This window comes from Sturnus vulgaris, chromosome 1, assembly GCF_052056855.1.
Source record: "Sturnus vulgaris isolate bStuVul1 chromosome 1, bStuVul1.hap1, whole genome shotgun sequence".
Lineage (NCBI taxonomy): Eukaryota > Metazoa > Chordata > Aves > Passeriformes > Sturnidae > Sturnus > Sturnus vulgaris.
The window spans coordinates 71,547,880-71,566,253 of record NC_142243.1 but is presented as its reverse complement, the minus strand read 5'-3'; the positions used below and the strand labels follow the sequence as shown (position 1 = coordinate 71,566,253).

General features: G+C 38.6%; 1 protein-coding gene across 1 annotated transcript; it reads right to left on the bottom strand.

Moving 5' to 3' along the window:
* Positions 1–1,177: 1,177 nt before the first annotated feature.
* BLOC1S5 (biogenesis of lysosomal organelles complex 1 subunit 5) lies at positions 1,178–10,952 on the bottom strand. Its single transcript, XM_014885854.2, has 5 exons — positions 10,782–10,952; positions 9,509–9,591; positions 7,245–7,374; positions 5,524–5,582; positions 1,178–3,263 (listed from the first exon to the last, which is right to left on the bottom strand). The coding sequence occupies exons 1-5, from the start codon at positions 10,894–10,896 to the stop codon at positions 3,084–3,086; spliced, it is 567 nt and encodes a 188-aa protein (XP_014741340.1). The 5' UTR covers positions 10,897–10,952; the 3' UTR covers positions 1,178–3,083.
* Positions 10,953–18,374: the final 7,422 nt, after the last annotated feature.

Here is an 18,374-nt window from a genome sequence, read left to right as displayed (position 1 = left end):
TTAATGATCTACCTTTTCTTTAAAATGTATTACCTAGAGTCACCATAGAAAGCAGCAGAGGAAAACCATACAAATCAGCATTCTCCCTCATTCCTAAGAATAAAACAAGGTGGTAGGCCTTACATATAAAACATTCCACGAAGAACAGCACTTAGGTTCATTGTTAACATAAGGCAGTGTAAAAAACCCCAAACCCTTAAATACCTCTTCAGTTCCTCAATTTGTTATTGCTCCTAAATACAGCAGGGGTGGATTTCATACAGCAGTTCCAAGGAAGACACCAGCTTCTTGCTATGTGCTCGTTAGAACTGAAGGACTAAGAAAATATTCCAGTGGTTACGTGACACTTGATCCCACTTTCAGTTCCAAAGAATACTTCAGCAAAATAAACAGCACTAATAGTTAAGTGAAAAGTTATACACATAGTCTGGTATGAAGATGGATTGCAAAACCCACCTTTCATACTAGAAATGAACTTAATATTGAGGACTTTTTTCAACTCCTATTGGAATCCAATACAAACTTCTATCAGGTTTAACGGGGATTAAATAAATCATCAAGATTTTTAACGCTATGGAATTCAGTCATGTAAAATTTTAAGTATAAGGTGAAACACTTCCTTCATGCACCAACGGCATAAAACCAGCTATTAAACTGTTGATTTTTCTGTTTTTCCCAAATAGTAGAGACTGTGAAGAACAAAAACTTGAATCTTGCAAAGAAAGTTGTACTGTGGAGAACTATTGTGTCCAGACAGACCATAGTCCCACTTTGATAAAAAAATGCTGAAGACAGGAATCTTTCTTTATCAGTCAGACATATTGAGATTGTATTGGACACATCAGTTATTGGTTGAGATTTTTTAAAAGCATTTAGACAGAAAAATAGGTTTTCCCACAAATGTTGGCAAGTTGCTTCAAATATGATTAAGCATTTCCAAGTACCTACAGCACATCATGCAAAAAAGGTGAAAGTTACTAAATGAAATTATTTCAGGAACAGATGTTTTCATTTAGTCCCCACAATGAATAACATGGACACCAAGAGGTAGACAGATTTTGAAGAAGTGTGCTTTCAAATTATCTCTAGCATAAAAGATTCTTCAGCCTAAAACATTCAGAAAGAGGAACACATTTTCAGTGTTAGCACTTAAGAAAAAAGATCAGGAGCAAACATCCCAGGTTTTGGACATACCACTTTATTTTCCAGTGAATATCCAACTTATAACACTTGCATCATTGCTTATGAGCCTTCAAACTGATGAAATACTAAAACCTACAGCTCCAGTGCACAGTTAATTAGATATCTAAATCTTAATAAAAATAATCAGTGCAAAAATAAAAATTAATTCAGTATACAGTTAAATGTGTTCTGTTACAAAGATATTTAGGCTTTGAGCACGTATACATCAAATAATCTGGTAAGAGAATCCATTTCCAGTCTGTGCTCCAAACAAAACTATTCCACACCCAATTCTAAAGACAGGCAAGGACTATTTTTTTCTTTTTTAAATGAAAAGTCAGAGCTTAGTTACAACATTCATCACGGGTACACGAACTAACAGAAATCACCCTCTATTCAGATAGGAGTTGTTCACAAATAGGCTTTCCTATTTTTCATGTGTGGGATCCTTTTGAGACATCTATGTTTTTCCATTCAGAACAGAGAATTAACAACATTCCAGTGTGCCCCAGTGTTGGCAAATCCTCTTTTCAGTCCAGATACACGATGATGATTGATGAAGCTGTTGGGTCTACGGTAGCAGGCAGAGCAGCTTGGCAGAAATTCAGTGTTATTGAAAGAAATCTCAAATACTTATTCCATCTTCTCTACTAACTTTAATCACACTATCAAAATGTTGCCAGGAATGAAGCCTTGAAACCAAGCCATAAACCTACACAAGCAACCCTTGTTGGTATATTACTGCTGCAATACAGGTAATGCGTAAATTCTGTTTATTTTTACCTGTTTCCATTCTACATTGGACACCAACTAAATTATGGAAAGATATTTCCTGCACTAACGGTTAGCTTGCAGCAAATTTCATTAAGGTACTACGTCTCATTTTCCTTGGTTAATGAACTGATTAAGTTAACTTCTTCAGTTACACTGCTGGTAACTGCAAGTTTGGGATAAAGGAAAGCAGTGCAGGAGTGGATTTCATGTATGCTGTACAAGCTGGTAAGAAAGCAGATCAGTACTACAGGCATTTAATCACTAATCTGCTCACTTGTTATTCTGATAAAGAAACAAAAATCTTACCTCAATTGCTTCATAAATTTCTGACAAGCTTATCCTAAGTAAACCAACAGCATGCTAAATATTTAAGTAAACCTGTACTAGCTACAAAGCTAATACAAAGACTGATATGCTTTCTCATGATCACTTTTTTAGCTTGTTTTAGCTTTGCTTAGAAGAGTAAAGCTTAAAAAGAGAGGCCTGAGAGATTTACAGAGAAAAAAAAAAAGGAATTGTTGACCAAGCTTACTTTTACAATTTTTATGTTAACAAAAACCATTCAAATTGCAACTCTATGTCATAATACTGAACATACAACCCAAAAGTTTGAATTACAATTGTATTTAAAATTGTGTTGAGATCTTCCACTGGTTAATCTTCAAAGTAAAATACTCCATAAGACAAGTTTATTTTCTTGAAATCTTTGAGCAGAATACAGAGTTTTCCCAGTGAATTCTCAGCTAACTATGGCTGGAATCTATTAACCTACTTTTTGGGAAAGGGCTGTGGCTCCACACCAGGATAGTTGATATTACATTAGTCTCTGTTTTCCCAAATGATATGATACTCTGCTGATGGGAGAGAACTCCAGTTTGCAACTCCCTGAGCTGATGTAGTCACACAGTTTTCAGTTACACTTCCAACAAATACTGGCATTCCACCTGCCCTGAACCAAAAAAGCATAGATAGGCACTTAAGTTGAAAGTATGCAAATCTTTTCTTCCCGTACCAAGCCAGTAGAGGAAATTCTCCTTTTTTCTATCAGCTTCAGCTTTCCAAAAGAACCTCAATTTAAGTCAGAAGCAACTGAGCATGGCACAAATCCAGCATTATTAAAAAAGGTCTTAAAAAGAAACGTATTTGGCCAGTTCCTTCTCCATCTCAGAATACTGCTCTTTGAGGCGCTCCATAGCTTTTCTGTGCTCTTCGTCCACCTCCACACGTTTGTTCTGCTGCTCTTTCATGAACTCCTCCCAGTGGGCAATGCACTTCTCCTCTCGAGCCATCACCTTGTCTGCCTGAAGCTGACAGGAGGAAAATACAGAGTTTTTAACAATCATTTCCATATTAAAAGTATCTGCAAACTAGCAAGAAAACATATGGAAAGGAGAAATTAAAAAGAAAATATTTATTTTTGTATAGCCAATCCAAAACAAGTGGTAAAATGTCTGCAATAGTATTAATGTTATTGTATTAGCAATGATGCTATTTCTATAAAATACAACGACAGAGATATTACATATTTTGAAACTGGCAGCTAGTGTTTCTGCTTTAGCCAGCTACCTCTCACTGTGATTAATGTCTTCCTTTATAAATAAGTTATTTTTCCCCTCATACTTTCCTACTGCTTGGCTTCTGCTAAGTCTAATTCCATTCATTATCTTATCTTGAAAAGAAAAATTAAAAATGTTTACGTATCTAGAAAAAGAGATCATACACACATCCAATGCACATGACAAAATGCAGTGTAATTCTGTGGATTGCTTGAGAGCTGTATTAACAGTCTGGCCCCCTTATATTACAGGTACAGTGCCCAAAATAAATCTAGGCAGTTGTTCTTCCATTTGCTCCATCTCCCAGCAAAAGAGAGGATTAATCCTTCCTCTTTTTTTGCCTCTCTCCTTTTTGGTGTATCAGCAATGACTGTTTCTTATGTGTGGAATTTTTGTCAGCTAAAGGTACTGGGAACCCATTTATATATTAAACACTCTCTCTGCTGTTCTTCAAGATCACACGGCAAGGGCTAAATACAAAACTTTTTTTCAGTGCAGCCTTTGAGACACTTTAACAACATTATGCCAATATCCATTTTTGCTTCCAACAGATACAGTAACATCTACTGACAAAAATACACCAGTGCACTCTAAGAGTTTGACTGGTACGCTATTTTGTAATCAACAGGTTTTGAAACATTGGTGTTTCAAACACTTTTTGACACAATTACACGTTACATACCCAAACCTGACACGACTTTCCACCAAATTCTCATTATTTTTTTGGAACACATCATTTCAGAAAAGTAAGGAAAAGGTATTTCTTCTCAAGTGGCTGCACTACAATGACAAAAATTTATCTATATTTTTTAAAAAGTTATCTACATGTTACTACTCCCTTTTGGAAAGTTTCAAGCCAAAAAGTCTTACTCTACAAACTCCAAGAAATGCTATGGATCCTGGATACCTGTAACTACTATTTCACTACATATTAAAAGAAAAAAAACCCAAATAAAGTGGAAACATACAGCTAATATTTTTAAAAAAGGACAGTCACCATTCTTACTAAGTGACTGTTCATTTTCTAAGTTTTAAATTTCTTATTGAAGTCTTACTTCAAACAAACAGTGGCAGAACTGTAACCTCTCTATGAATATCTACTCTAGTGTCAGACACAAGCAAACTCTGTCAGTGCTCAGACATGTGCTGTTTGCCCAGTACCAGTATTCAATTCCAAGTGGACTGCCCATCTTCATCAGTTGCAAAAAAGGAAAGAAAAACATGACTATCAGCTTACATCCATCAATGCACAGCTTGTTTTGCTTGATGGCCATGGAAACGTCTTTGGTTTTTCCTGAACTAAATTATTATCAATGGCATTTTGCAAGTTAAGAGATAACACAGGAACACAATAAAGAAGTAGTAATGGGAATACATGAAACTAATTTCTTGTATAATTTTCCAGGTTTTAGATTCAGAACACATGTATTTCAAATAAGCAAAGGGTAGCCAACTGAAAAGGTTCCAATGATTCGCATGTTCCTATAATATAGCCCTTCATTAAATAACCCATCCACAAGTGAAAAAAAACACTTCCTTTTCAACAAGCAATATATATAATATGGTCAATGTTCTCAGCTAACTAGGAAAGATTTACATTTCCATTCTGGTAAGTTAGTAGATGTTTCTTGTTCCACAGAAAATAAGCTTTTTTTATATTTAAGCTTTCCCTGTATGTGACAAATGTTATAGTCTGAGCTAGGAGGGAAAATAAAGCAAAGGAAATAAAAAAATAGTTTCCATATACCAGGAGATTGTAGCAAGAGTTAGCTAGATCCATTAAATTTGCAGTGTGCATTTTATAAGTGCAGAAATCACCGCAAAAGGAAGTTTTACTGCAAGTACACAAGGTACGGAAAAATATGTTTTTAAGTTTTGCTATACTGGAAGCAGACAAACTTGCTGTGAAGCACAGGACTCTTAGATCACAAAGTAAAAATCCATCCATCCGTCCATCCGTCCATCCATCCATCCATCCATCCATCCATCCATCCATCCATCCATCCTTTACCTTTCTCACTTCCAACTCCCTCTCTTGGAGTCTATGGATCATAGCGTTGGCAGCTTGCACTGAAACAAAAAATTGCAGTAGATCAGGCTGCTGCTGTAAATCAAAGAGACTTGCCTGAAAGGGATTTAGAAGATGTGAAGCTGTTGCAAAGTGAAGATTATATTCCACTGTGTCACTTAACTGTGCCCAAGGGTCACCTGTACTTACAGAAAATGCTTAACACAACATTTACACTTAGAAAAGCAAGCAGGCTTATTGCAGAGTTCAACCTTTGTATGTTCTAGAAGGCAAAAGCAGGAAGGCAGTGAGGCCTTCTTGTGCTCACACTCTTAGTGTTGCTGATGAGCTGGAGTGCCCTATTCAGCACCTCAGAAGACATCAAAAACCACTCTCAAATCAGTAAGTAGAAACAGGTGACCAAACTCTAGTTGGGGTTTTTCCCCTTATTTTTTTCTCCATCAGCTGTGTATAGACTCCACATGTACAACATTTCATGCTGAAGTCCATCTCTTCTCTCCCAGACTAAGCCTAGGAAAACTTGTCAATGGAAATAGGAACTGTATTCCAACGCATTCCCCCCCCCCCCCCCCAACTTAATTAACACTTTATTTTAACACAGAATTAAATATACTAGTTTCTCAATCAGCAACTGGATGCAGTCCTGGACAACTGGTCAAGCTGCTGCTGCTTGAGCAAGGGGGTTGGGAGAAGGGCCCAGAGGTCCCCTTCCACTCCAACCATTCTGGGATTCTATAACTGGAGATGTACTGCACACATGGCCATTATAAAGTCAGGGAGCAGCATCAAAAGTTCATCCCAGTTAGATGGTATTAGGATACCTTATGACTAAATTTTAAATTTCAATGTTTTCCTGCAATACTTTTGGTGTGTAAAGCACCATCTACCATTTGCTATTCTGCATATGCTAGATGTCATATAAATAAGTTATAGGAAATTAAATGTTTATACAATTTGTCACACATAAATTGTAACAAAACCCACAGTGGCATGTTTCAACTGCATAAATTTGGCAGCTAAAGCTGTGTACCAACACTCTCTTAGAATCTCTTTTGAAGAAGCCATCTTGCTAAATGAGTAAGAAATAAAAGAATGCATAAAAATTAGCAAAAATTTCAAACATTCTTTTAAAGTCTGAGCAGTAAAGAAATATATTAATAAGGATGAAACTAAGATTATCATGCAACTTGTGGCTTCTCAATTTGTGACTCAATAATAATAATAATAACAACAACAACAACAATAATAATAATAAATTTCATAGCTATACAGCAGGAAGTTTTGTTTTAAGTAATATGAGACAGTATTATGCACTCCCGTGGGAAAATTAAAAAACTTGAAGGTTTCCACAGCATGCTTGCAACAAACCAGGAAATTGAAATTTTGTCTATGGTTTTAGTCAACGTGGAACACTATTTCCAAGTGACTAGGAAAGGAATGAGCTGAAACAGCTTCTACTTAAATCAACAAAAAACTTTAACACAACCTTAGCAAGAGCTGATCAGCTGACTATTATAAAAAAATGTCCCTGTTGTTTCCCTTTTAGAGTCGCACAGAAGTGATAACAAAGCACATAAATAGAATAGAATATTCTAGAATAGAAAATCAAGTGTGGTAATTTTTTAACAACTCATATTTTGAATCCAAGCTATTTAAATTACTCAAAATGATGCATCAAGAGCAATAAGAAGCAAGATGCTTACATCTCTTGAAGGTTTCACTCAAATTGTCTTGCATTGCCTGCTCACACTTTGGCAGAACACGTTCATTTGTTTCAAAGACAGTATTTTTTAGATTTTCAAGTACTCGCAGTTCTCGGAGGCCACGTTTTTCCTGCCACAAAAATGAAAGAAAGTGAGTGGCTAGCAAGGAATTCCACTTGACAAATTAAAGATGGTTTCCCAGTTGATAAACTAATAGCTTCATCTCAAAGACTAGACCTTGTCTACTAAAGTGTTACTCTACTTATTCAACAACACAGAAAAAACTGCCAAATAAAAAGAGAGCAATGTTCCATTCTTTACATTAAAATACAAAAATCCTTTGAATGACTCCTCTGGTCCTTGTGAGAAAAAACAACATTAACTGTTTGCACACCGTACAGAAAAAAATGTCCTGTTTTGTATATTTAATTTATGGCTACTCTAAAACAACAGAGAGCAACAGAGCTCGAAAGTATTTCATTTTATAACTCAGTTTGTTACTGAGAAATAACACAGCTTGCTTGATGTCTGACCCTCCACATTTAGTATGGCAGGAGGTGAAAACAAGTAAAATTGTTTTAACTGAAGTAAAGAAATCAAGTTGACTAAAAAAATAATGTAACTAATTAACTAAATAATATAACTAATAATATGACTAAAGAGGCAGCGCATCTAGATCACTGCTGATCATTATTAATTACAAGTACAGCAAGATCTTGTTTTATTGTCTAAATTTCAAAAAATAATCTATTTTTCTGAAGCACAGCACTCTTCCCACTCTGAATTTCACCAGCATTTTACTTTGGATAAAAACTCTACATAAACAAAAGATACTCTATCACATGGAGGGGGACAGGGATTACCATACTCATTTTAAAGGTTCAGAAACAGAGACACAGATAAATGAAACTCCTTAATAAAACAGGCTCCAGATTTCCTGAATGCAAATCTGCATTCCTTGCACACTAGGTGCTAATCATTGAAAAAACAAGCACGTTTGAATCAAAAAGTATCTCATATCTCAAAAGTTAGAAACAAGTGGAATTTTTGGGTGCTGCTGGTCCTAAGCCCGCTTAAAAGAAATTCTAAATTGCAAAAATTTAAACAATCCTCTACCTATTACTATTTTCCCCCCATAAAAGTATAAGCCAGTAACTAAATTTCAATAAAAGATCTAAGAATATATTAAATTTGTCTAAGAAGCATAAAAAGACTTCAGGTGAAACGAGACAAATATATGAGTTATCAGCCTAAAGATATAAGTTCTAATTTTGTCCATGAGTTTAATATTTTCCTTCCTGTGGAATGACATTTAAAACAACTTGCTGTATCCTATAGCTTAATTAGGGAAAGCAGAGAAAAGAAATTATTTCTTGTGACTCAAGCCCATATGATACAGATCTGATGAAAGTTTATTTAATATCTGTATTTTGCTAAACCAGCAGAGACAAAATAGACCTGCTTGAAATATAAGCTACAATCTAGGTTGGGGGGGAATGAGGGGATAGACATTTTAATGTCATTCAATTCAGGTCTGCACACTGGAATTTTGAGGTGTAACTGCATGTTCAGTTAAATTTTTAAATTCCACATTCTGTAAGAAAGAAAATCTATCTATAAACAGCCTTTTGCTGGCATAGGATTCAAATTTTCTAAACTTTTGCTGCCATCTTGTGGAAACCAAATTATACTTCCCGGGAAAAGCTGTATATAAACACTTCTACGCATTCGGTACTTTAGCGTTATTTGCAGCCAATAAAATAACAATTATTCAATTTTCAATGATTTTATTACTTTGCACAAAGTGCTCCTCTTCTCTTCCAGTAGTATCATTTTCTCTTGTGTAACGAAAATCAAAGAAAATAAAAATATAACTGTGGTAGCTGAATCCAGCTGAGGCTTAAAGTAGTTTCTCAAGAACATGTAAACCTACACTGGCCAACAGTACTTTCCTTGAATCAACAGGACTTCTCTAAAATGTCAGGACTACATTATTCTCCTACATCAATATTCTTGCCAGTCCTCTGCAGGAAAAAAAAATTAAAAATACATGTTCTTTTCTAAAGTTAAAAAAAAAATTCTAAATTACTGCCTTGTTTGCTAAAGATGCAGACGTACACTACAGGTGTTTTATTTTAGGGAAAAAAAAATCCATGTCAAACCCTTTGAAGGAAGTTATGTACCTACTGTAATATCTTAAAAGATGCTTAAATCTGTTCAAAGTTTCAGACCCTGCCAGCATCCAATAAGATACAAATACTTACTTCAAATTCTTTAACAAAGTAACGTATTTCTCCCTGAATTACTGGTCGGTGATCCAGCAGTCTTGAATAGACTTCCCCAAGATCTGGAAGAGTAATGAAAGTCAGAATTTTAGTTTTTCTCTCACTCTCACACCAGGCTACACAACACAGGCACTGCACTATACCTCAGTGTGAGGAAGGACTATTGCTCACCAAGTACATACAAAACCAAAAGAGCACCAGAACAGAATTTGTAGGGTAAACGTATCGACCCAGCAAACCACCAGCTTAGATAAAACACAACGAACCAGTATTCCAGATGCCAAAGACACCTTTCTGTAAAGGTGAACGCTCTCCTCTGTGGCTCAGCACCTTTTGTGCCAATCCTCTTTCTCCTCTGTACAGCTTCCATATCTGATCGTTAGTGCTGGTAAAAGACCAGAACTAAACGCTGCAGCTTAACAAAGATCCACAGAGTAAGCGTGGGAGTCTTCTCCAGCAAGAGACAGGAGGAATCCTCACTACAAAGGAAAACCCTCAGCATTTTCCTGTATTCTAAGGCCAGACTTGAAATTTCAAGTCTATTTCAGTCTTGGAAAGGAGTATTTGCTATTTAAGTATATGAGGAGAAACAGACTGGCCTGTCACAAAGAAAAAGCCTGCTAAACTGAAAAGCACCGTGAGAGCATAGCAAATACTGTTGCAAGAAATACACAAAGTAGCCCCAAAAAAAGACTTTAAGGTGGCACTGCCATCTAAAGGATGCGTTCTCCTGCCCAGCTGATGGACTTGCCCGGTGGCTCTACTGTATCTACCCGTGTTTGTTCAACACCCTGAATGTCACCACGTTCAAAACGGTGCAGAACGACTATTTAGAAATTCGGGAAAGCTATGGTTGTAGTAAATGAAGCATCGGCTAAACCACTTCCCAGTCCAAATGCTTCTGTGTAGAGATTAACGAGGACAAAACTTGGGCGAAGAAGACCAAAAGTAAGAGCTTCCCAGGAAACTCCATGCCCGTGGCAAGGCCTCGGTGGCCGACTCGGCTCCCCGAAAAAAACAGAGACACCTTGGTTTCCAGTTCTGAAAGGTGGAAGCCAGCTAAGCCTCCCAGGTGTCCAGCTTTAAACCTCAGCACACGCCGCCGAACCTGGGAGGGCTGGAGGGCGCTGGAATCCCGGGGAGCCGGACCAGTCCTGGGGGCTCCAGGGGCTCCTGGACCGTCTCTCTGCCGCTGCCGCGGGGTTGCACGGCGGGCTCGGCACCTCTGGGCTCCGCACCCCTCCCTCCTTACCCTTTATGATGGGCTGGATCGGGGAGCCGGCGGCCGGAGAGTCCCGTCTCCTGTCAGCGGGCGGCGGGGCCGCGGGGCCGCCGCGGCCGGGGGACGCGGGGCCGGCCCCGCTCATGGCGCTCGGCGGGGCCCGAGCAGCGCAGCCGGGCCGCCCCGGCCCTTCCCCGGCCTCCCTCCGTCCCTGCCTCCCTTCGAGCTTCCGCCGGGCCCGGTGCCGCGCCGTGAGGTCATCGCGGCGCGCCGGCCGCGGCTGCGGAACCGCCCCCAAGGAGCCCCGAGCCCCCAAACCTGCGCACGGGTGCGGAGAAGGGCGGCGGGGCTGGAGGGCATGTCCTGTGAGGAGCGGCGTGAGGGAGCTGCAGGTGTTCAGCCTGAGGTGTTTCGGCAGAGGAGGCTCAGGAGAGACCTGGCTGCTCCCTACAAGCGCCTGGGAGGGTGTAGCCAGGTGGGGATCGGCCTCTCCTCCCGTGTAAGCAGCGACAGGGCAGGAGGACATGGCCTCAAGGTGTGCCAGGAGATGTTCAGGTTGGACATGAGGAGGAATTTCTTCACAGAAAGGGTGATTAGACACTGCAAGGGGCTGACCAGGGACATGGTGGAGTCACCATTCCTGGAGGTGTTTAAGGAAAGACTGGACGTGGCACTTGGTCTAGTTGACATGGTAGTGTTTAGACAGAGGTAGGATTTGATGATCTCAGAGGGTTTTTTCCAATCTTATTGATTCTCAGATTCAGAAATTACTGTAAGAGACATACAGTAGGCAACCCAGTTTGCTTCTAGGTGCAGCAAACATGAATAGCAAGTGCTGGACATGCAGGCTGCAAAAAATCCCCAAACCAAAACAAACGAAAAAAGCAGCAGTCTCTATTTACAACTATTTAAAAAAGCAAAAATTATGTTAAATCCCTGTACATTTCTTTTAAAACCAATTCAGAGTACAAGAGAGGCTCTCAGTACGAGAAAGACATGGAGCTCCTGGAGGAGGTCCAGTGGAGAGCTACAAAATTGATTAGGGGACTGGAGCATTTCTTACAATGAAAGGCTGAGGGAACTGGGCTTATTCAGCCCTGAGAAGAAACAACTGAGAGGGAACTTTATCACTGTCTTATCAGTATCTGAAGGGAGGGTAACAAGAGGATGGAGCCAGCCTCTTCTTGGTGGTGCCAAGCAGTAGGACAAGAGGCAAGGGGCAGAAGTTGATGGACAGGAAATTCCACCTAAATATGAAGAAGTTCTTTACTGTGCAGGTGACTGAGCACTGGAACAGATTGCCCAGAGAGGTTGTGGAGTTCCCCTCCCTGGACATACTTAAGTACCTTCTGGATGCAATCCTGTGCAAATGCTCTGGAATGACCCTGCTTGAGCAGGGAGGTTGGACCAGATGACCCACTGTGGTCCCTTCCAACCTGACCCATCCTGTGATTCTGTGAGAGTTTTAGGGTATTTTCAATATACTTCCCCTTCCTCCTGGGCACTTAAAACTTACAGTATATTAACTTCTGTTTGTTACTTTTTTTCCCCTGCTACTCAGTAATTTCTAGAACGGGTTGATTCTATTTAGGCCATTGCCTAAATTCAAATTTGTTTCTTCTTTCGTAGTTTTTTTTTTTTTAATCTGCAATACATACCACACTTCTCAATGTCATTGTATGGTCAACAAGGAATAAACTGGACCACAAATTCTGCTATAGCTGAATAGTGTCCTGAAGGCTTCCTTCCTACCTGGAATACCAGAAAGGTGCTAGTTTAGCTGGAACAATTACTAGTTTGTTAGTAGAAAACAGGAGTAGTATGTATGCTTTGTCAGAAATTAGTTCTGCCTATGTTCTACCCTGTGTAGTTTTTATAAGTAGGGGCAATTGTGTGAAAAAAAGGGACTTTTAAAAGCTATTAGAACTGACACAAAAAATGATTTTATTATTTAATCCTGTGCCATATCACAAAAGGTTGGAAACTGCTCATGGAAATTACTGTATGGGTTTTGTTTTGTTTTTTTGACAGTATCTATAATCTTCTAAATTCAGGCTTAAAAATGAGTTAATTGGTATTGTTGAAAAATCTCTCCCAAAATCCGGCAAAATATAGCTGGAACCTGCCTAAATAATAAAATGAATCTTACATTGGGAACTGTTCAATACTTCAACTAACATTATTATTTAATTTAGCATAAATATATAATGTTGTTTTACACTCCTTCACTGTTACACAGTCTGTAAGTATTACATTAATTAGGCAATTATTAGATAGAAAAATTATTTTTAAAATAGTTCCTTCCTACATTATCTTTTTTCCTGAAAGTGACCACCTATTGCAACCTGTAAATCGGTATTTATATTTTTCCACTTGAATACAAAACATGCAATCATTTGACAATAGCCAGTAAATTAGAGTCATGCTTATATATTGATAATATCTGCAGGATATTCCAGCTGCTCAATCATCATACTAATACAATTATACAATACTAATTTGGGCTAGAATTCTTCAAATGTTAATTTTACCCTTTCCAGCTTAGCTGCCATCTTTTCATAGCCTCTGTGACAATTTATTTGCTCCTCTAAGCCCTATGCTCTAGCTTTTTATTTGTTAAGAAGAAAACTCTGTAGTTGAGGGGCTTTGTAAAGACTGATTTTCTAGGAAAGTTTTTATATCATGATTAATGTCAGGTTCAGAATTACGGGATTGCAACAAGGGAAAATCCTGTGACAGTTGCATTGGTTTCTAGGACTACTGTTCTGAAACCATTCCTCCTTTGTTTGAATAATGTTAGTTTTTTGCTTTTTTTTTTTTTTTTAAAGAATATGCTATTTGTTGTATTTATGCCTGGTTTTGCTTTTTGTTCCCCTGCTTACTCTCATTGCCCAGTCAAGCTTATTTTCAAAGCATATTTTAAAGAAATTAAGGAGGACTTAAAGAGGTGATGGCTATAAAAAGACAATACTTGTGGAGCCCCTAACCTGTCAGTTTGTAGAAAGTAGTCATCAAGTCACAAAAATATGGAAATAGCTATGGCTTGGAGCATGAAAATCAACATATGTAGTCATCATGTATTTTTTTGGAAGATAGGCTAAACAACCTCTGTCATTTTTGCCATGCAATGGAACCCGCTTTCTCTTTTAGGGATCACCCTGCCACTTCCCATTAGCATTAGCAGCACTCTGAATTGCAAAATCTTCAGATGAACGTGCCGAGTCCTGTCATTTCCCCCACAGGCTGTCTGGCGATGATAATCCACTAAAGGATTATTTCATCCAAGTGGTGATGTCCGAGTCAAATGCCGGCAACAGGCAGGGAAACCCAAACCTGTTGAGGCAGACATCTGCCCGGATGGGAGGAATCGGAGCGACGGCCCTTAAGAGGGCGAGGCGGGGGACATACTTTGTGCCAGCAGAATAAGTCCATGGGCTGCACCCGTGATGGGAGAGCAAGACCATGATCGTGATGGCTGGAAGTTTGCGGGCTGCGATGCTGATGCTGGCCCGAGCAGGCCCGAGGCTGCGCTCTTTGGAGAGGTGCCTTGTCACATTAGCCGTGCGGCCACTGTGTTTGATGCTCAACCTGGACAGACAGGCCTGCCAGGCAGAAACTGCTCAGGCAGATGATGCTGGGGAGGACAAAAATTATCCACCGCAAGACTGAGAAGACAGATGACACCCAGCAGGAACAGCAAGCCAAATCTGCAGAATCCACAATGCAGCTGGCTAGCCCGGGGCTACCTGCCTCTTTGAAGAGGAATAGACATCACCTACGAGCTGTCAAATTAGATCACCAGCCTGAAAATGCTGAAAGAGATTTAGTTCTTCCAACAGAGAAGGGAAAGTTTAATGGATGAAAATCTTCCTAAAGGGGCCAAGGTAGCGTGGGAGGGGAAAGGGGAATCCTTCAGATGCAGCAACAATGAAAAATTAATCGCCTCCCGCCTGCCTGCAGAGTGAGAGATGGTATGTGCGGTGTTCTGTGGCAGCCGCGCTGGCTGTAGTCACGACCAGCATGGAAAATAAAGGCCACGCCTGCAGGAACGTGCACAGAGCAGCAACAAGTAATGCTTGCTACAAAATCGATGCCCCTTTCCAAATCTGTGGTATCTTTGTGTCGCCCTGGAGCTGGGCTCTGAGGTAGGATACATCTCACATTCAAGACATGCAGCGGTGGGATACAAAGACCCAGTCAGAATCTGAAGACTCGGCAAAGCAAGGGGTGCATGATGGCATTTCCCCTTTAATTTCTTTTGCAATAAGATTACAACACAAAGAAAATATGTGCAATCCAAGTCGATTTTGATAAATAAATAGAAAAAAAATACAAGGATTACCAAGTGAGTAAGCATGTGCTCAGGTGTATAGTGAATATGAAACCTGGCATTTCCATGAGGGACAGCAGCAGCATGATCCAATTATAGATGCAAAGAAGAAATACTGCTCTCGGGGGGAAAATATTAAATGTAGCAATCCCTTAAGCAGCTGCATCATTGCAATTACACTTTGAAGTTAAACACTGTGAAACACACCAAAGATTAAAAGAGGTGATAAGATTAAAAACAAAAAGGGAAGAATATAAAATAGGCCTACAGATCCCTCTTTTGAGAAGAAAAAAAAAGGTAGAAAAAATTTCATACAATATTCTGTATATACATACAATTGTAAAATCAATTTATGGCCATACTAAGCAAATCTGCTTGAAAAATCTATTCCCAGCTTCTGCATTCAACATAGCAGACAAACCATAAATCAGCTGCAGAGATGCAAACAGAAGACGGTAGCAGATCAGAAAAAATATGAACCATTCTAAGCAGAAGAGCTTACATGGGATTTCTTAATAATGATTTTATAGTTCTATCTATTCCTTTATTTTCATCTCTCTCAGCTAACTGCTTTTCAAGTACTTTGTCCTCTTTCAAATCAACAGCTGACTTTTGATCATCTATTGTTTTTTTAACCAAGTGAAAAATAAAGATACCCAAGTCCCACTGCTCTTCTATCTGGACCTGGGTCTATTTTACAGACAAAACCACTTTAAGTCACATTTTCATATAAAAGTTAATATAAATGAATGTCTTATGTGAATTGCAAAGTACATCTACATTAAACCTTACTTAAGAGTCTCAGCTCCCTGCAAGTAACCCAGGATCCACACCCACACTGAAGGGTCCAGAATAACCTTCCATTAGCTACAATTGAAATTAACACGTGTATATGTGTATGAGAAACAAAGTAAAAGTGTAGAATTATTTTGGTTTTGATTTTTTATCAAGACACTACAAAGCTCTAACACCTATTGGAAAGTTCTAAGATGCATCTCACAAAAAATAAGCTCCCCATTTCTAGGCCTATGTGCTTCCAAAGATTTGGCCAGTATAATGAAATTCATGAGAAGGTCTACTCCAGTTTACAAATATTTTGAAGAGTATTGAGTAGGCTATAGAGACGGAATACAAGATAAAAAAGATAAAAATACATGAAAATATCACCTCTTACAGGCAAATAACCAAAGTGTTTGCTAGGAGGCTTCACTGGCAAAACTTACACTTTCTACACGAAGAATCTCAGGAAATTCAATAGGTGCAAACCTATTAACAGCAAGTACTTACTGTGGGTGGGGTGAAGCAGGGTAACAAAACTTGCTGGATTGGAGTGTTTCAAGTGTGAACCAGAAGTGGATACCTTCTAACTCATTTTCTGTGTGAAACACTGGTATGCCAACCTGGAAGGTAAATCACTGATAACCAGGAACATGACAGAAAGCATGTTATACATTTAAGCTATCATAAATAATTTCTTTAGTTTTGCTGCTGAAAAGCCTTCATTTTGGTTCCATCTGAATGGTCAGATTTTCTTAGTCCTCAGGTCTAAACTGGAATTATTTTTTTTGTGTAATCTTTCCAAATTTCCCATCTCTGCTCACTCTTTCCTAATCTCGTATTAAACCTGGATTTTTCTATAAATCACTGTTGCCCAGTTACAAGTCTCAGAGAAAGAAACACCACTAGAGACTTCAGAAGTCAAACTGAATTCTCACTTAAAAATGAAGTTACACACATAAAGACAACTAAAAATCTTCAGCACATTTCTAACATATCTTATGCAATACTTGAACACCTGATTCAACCTGTTTGGTCTACAAGCTGTCATCTTGGCATCAAGGAGAAAAAGTGCTAAGTGTAGGATTTCACTGAACACTTACAATTATCATATTTATTTCACTGTTGAATTCTTCTGTTGCTGAAAGGTTGTCATGCAGCACTATCTCACCATATGGCAACACACTCAAGTCCCAGGGGCACATACTTATAAGACCATAACATGTCAGGCCCCTTGAATAAATTAGAACAATTATGCAAAATAATAATACTGCAATGATGAGATACATTAACAAATGAAAGTGTTGCTGTTCATGAAATGCTGTGAAAATAAATTCCACACATCACTGTGGTCATCATCATCATCAAAATGCAAAGCAATGAAAGTAAAACATCACAGCGCCCTTCAGCAACTAGAGTTTTAAGAATGGAGAAAGGGGCTGCAAGGGAGCAAAGTCTCTTTTACTAATGTTCAGTGAAAGTGTAATAAAATATTACAGAAAGAGGAACTAGCTTTAAAAACAGCTGAACATTTATCCAATGCAAACCCTTTACATAAACCATCAATGTTGATTTGAGAGCACCCACTACACACCTCATCTTTCAAAATTATGAAGCATAGTTGTAAAACATGTACCTCATACAGTCTCAGACCAACTCGGAATTGTGTGACTTTTCAGAAGTTTTCTTACAGATTTATTTGTCCTTGATCAAAAGCCATTAGATAAAAAGGGGGAGAGGCAAGAAAAATCAATACCATCTGGTTTTCCTAGTCATCTCTCTAAAGGCAAAGTCTCAATTCATCCTTCTTTGCTTTTAACCCTCTATCCCCCCAAGTTTTCCCAAATAGAGGAAAGAAAATTGAAATATGCTCGTTACTATATGATAATGACCAAAAGCCTTTTAGATAGTAGAGAGTTAAATATTACTAATTCACTTCCAAACATTTCATCTTTCTACTAGGTGAACTCTTTTTTTTTAACATTTCAGCAGCAAGTAACACTTTTGTTCTACACAAGAGAAAATAAAACTGGCACAAGAGGCTAGGGGATACTGCAGCAGTAGCATGTAGCCAACCTAAGAAATCCCAATACTTGCAAACAGCAGCTGTTTGGGATTAAAAAAATATGACATTTTGTAGCATCATCTCTACAACAACCTGTCTAAAAAGATGACAGTATTGTTCCCAGCAACATTTAGCTCTGGCTCAATTTCAGCATTCTCAGCTGTAACGGAAACTATTTTCATGGATGAAGGCTTGCACATTCACTTTAAAGAATTTAAATCATTCTTACTTGCAAAAGGATAGATAAAAACAATAAATCCATAAGATAAATGTGAAACTTCCCTAAACCCTTCCAAATGTACTGATGATTCATACCCATGCTCCCCTTCTGAAACAGAAAAGGGTTCATTGTAGCAGAATTTAGTAGAAGTGCAGGTATTTTTCTAAGTCTTTTCATCACTTGCTCCCACACAAGGGGAAAAAGCACACTCATTGAATACACACTATTTAG

Excerpts from the sequence above, each read along its gene's own strand:
- BLOC1S5 (XM_014885854.2), bottom strand. The coding sequence starts at position 10,896 with ATGAGCGGGGCCGGCCCCGCGTCCCCCGGCCGCGGCGGCCCCGCGGCC. Across the intron at positions 7,375-9,508 it reads ACTTTGTTAAAGAATTTGAA|GAAAAACGTGGCCTCCGAGA; the intron begins GTAAGTATTTGT and ends TTTTTGTGGCAG. Across the intron at positions 3,264-5,523 it reads GGGAGTTGGAAGTGAGAAAG|CTTCAGGCAGACAAGGTGAT; the intron begins GTAAAGGATGGA and ends TCCTCCTGTCAG.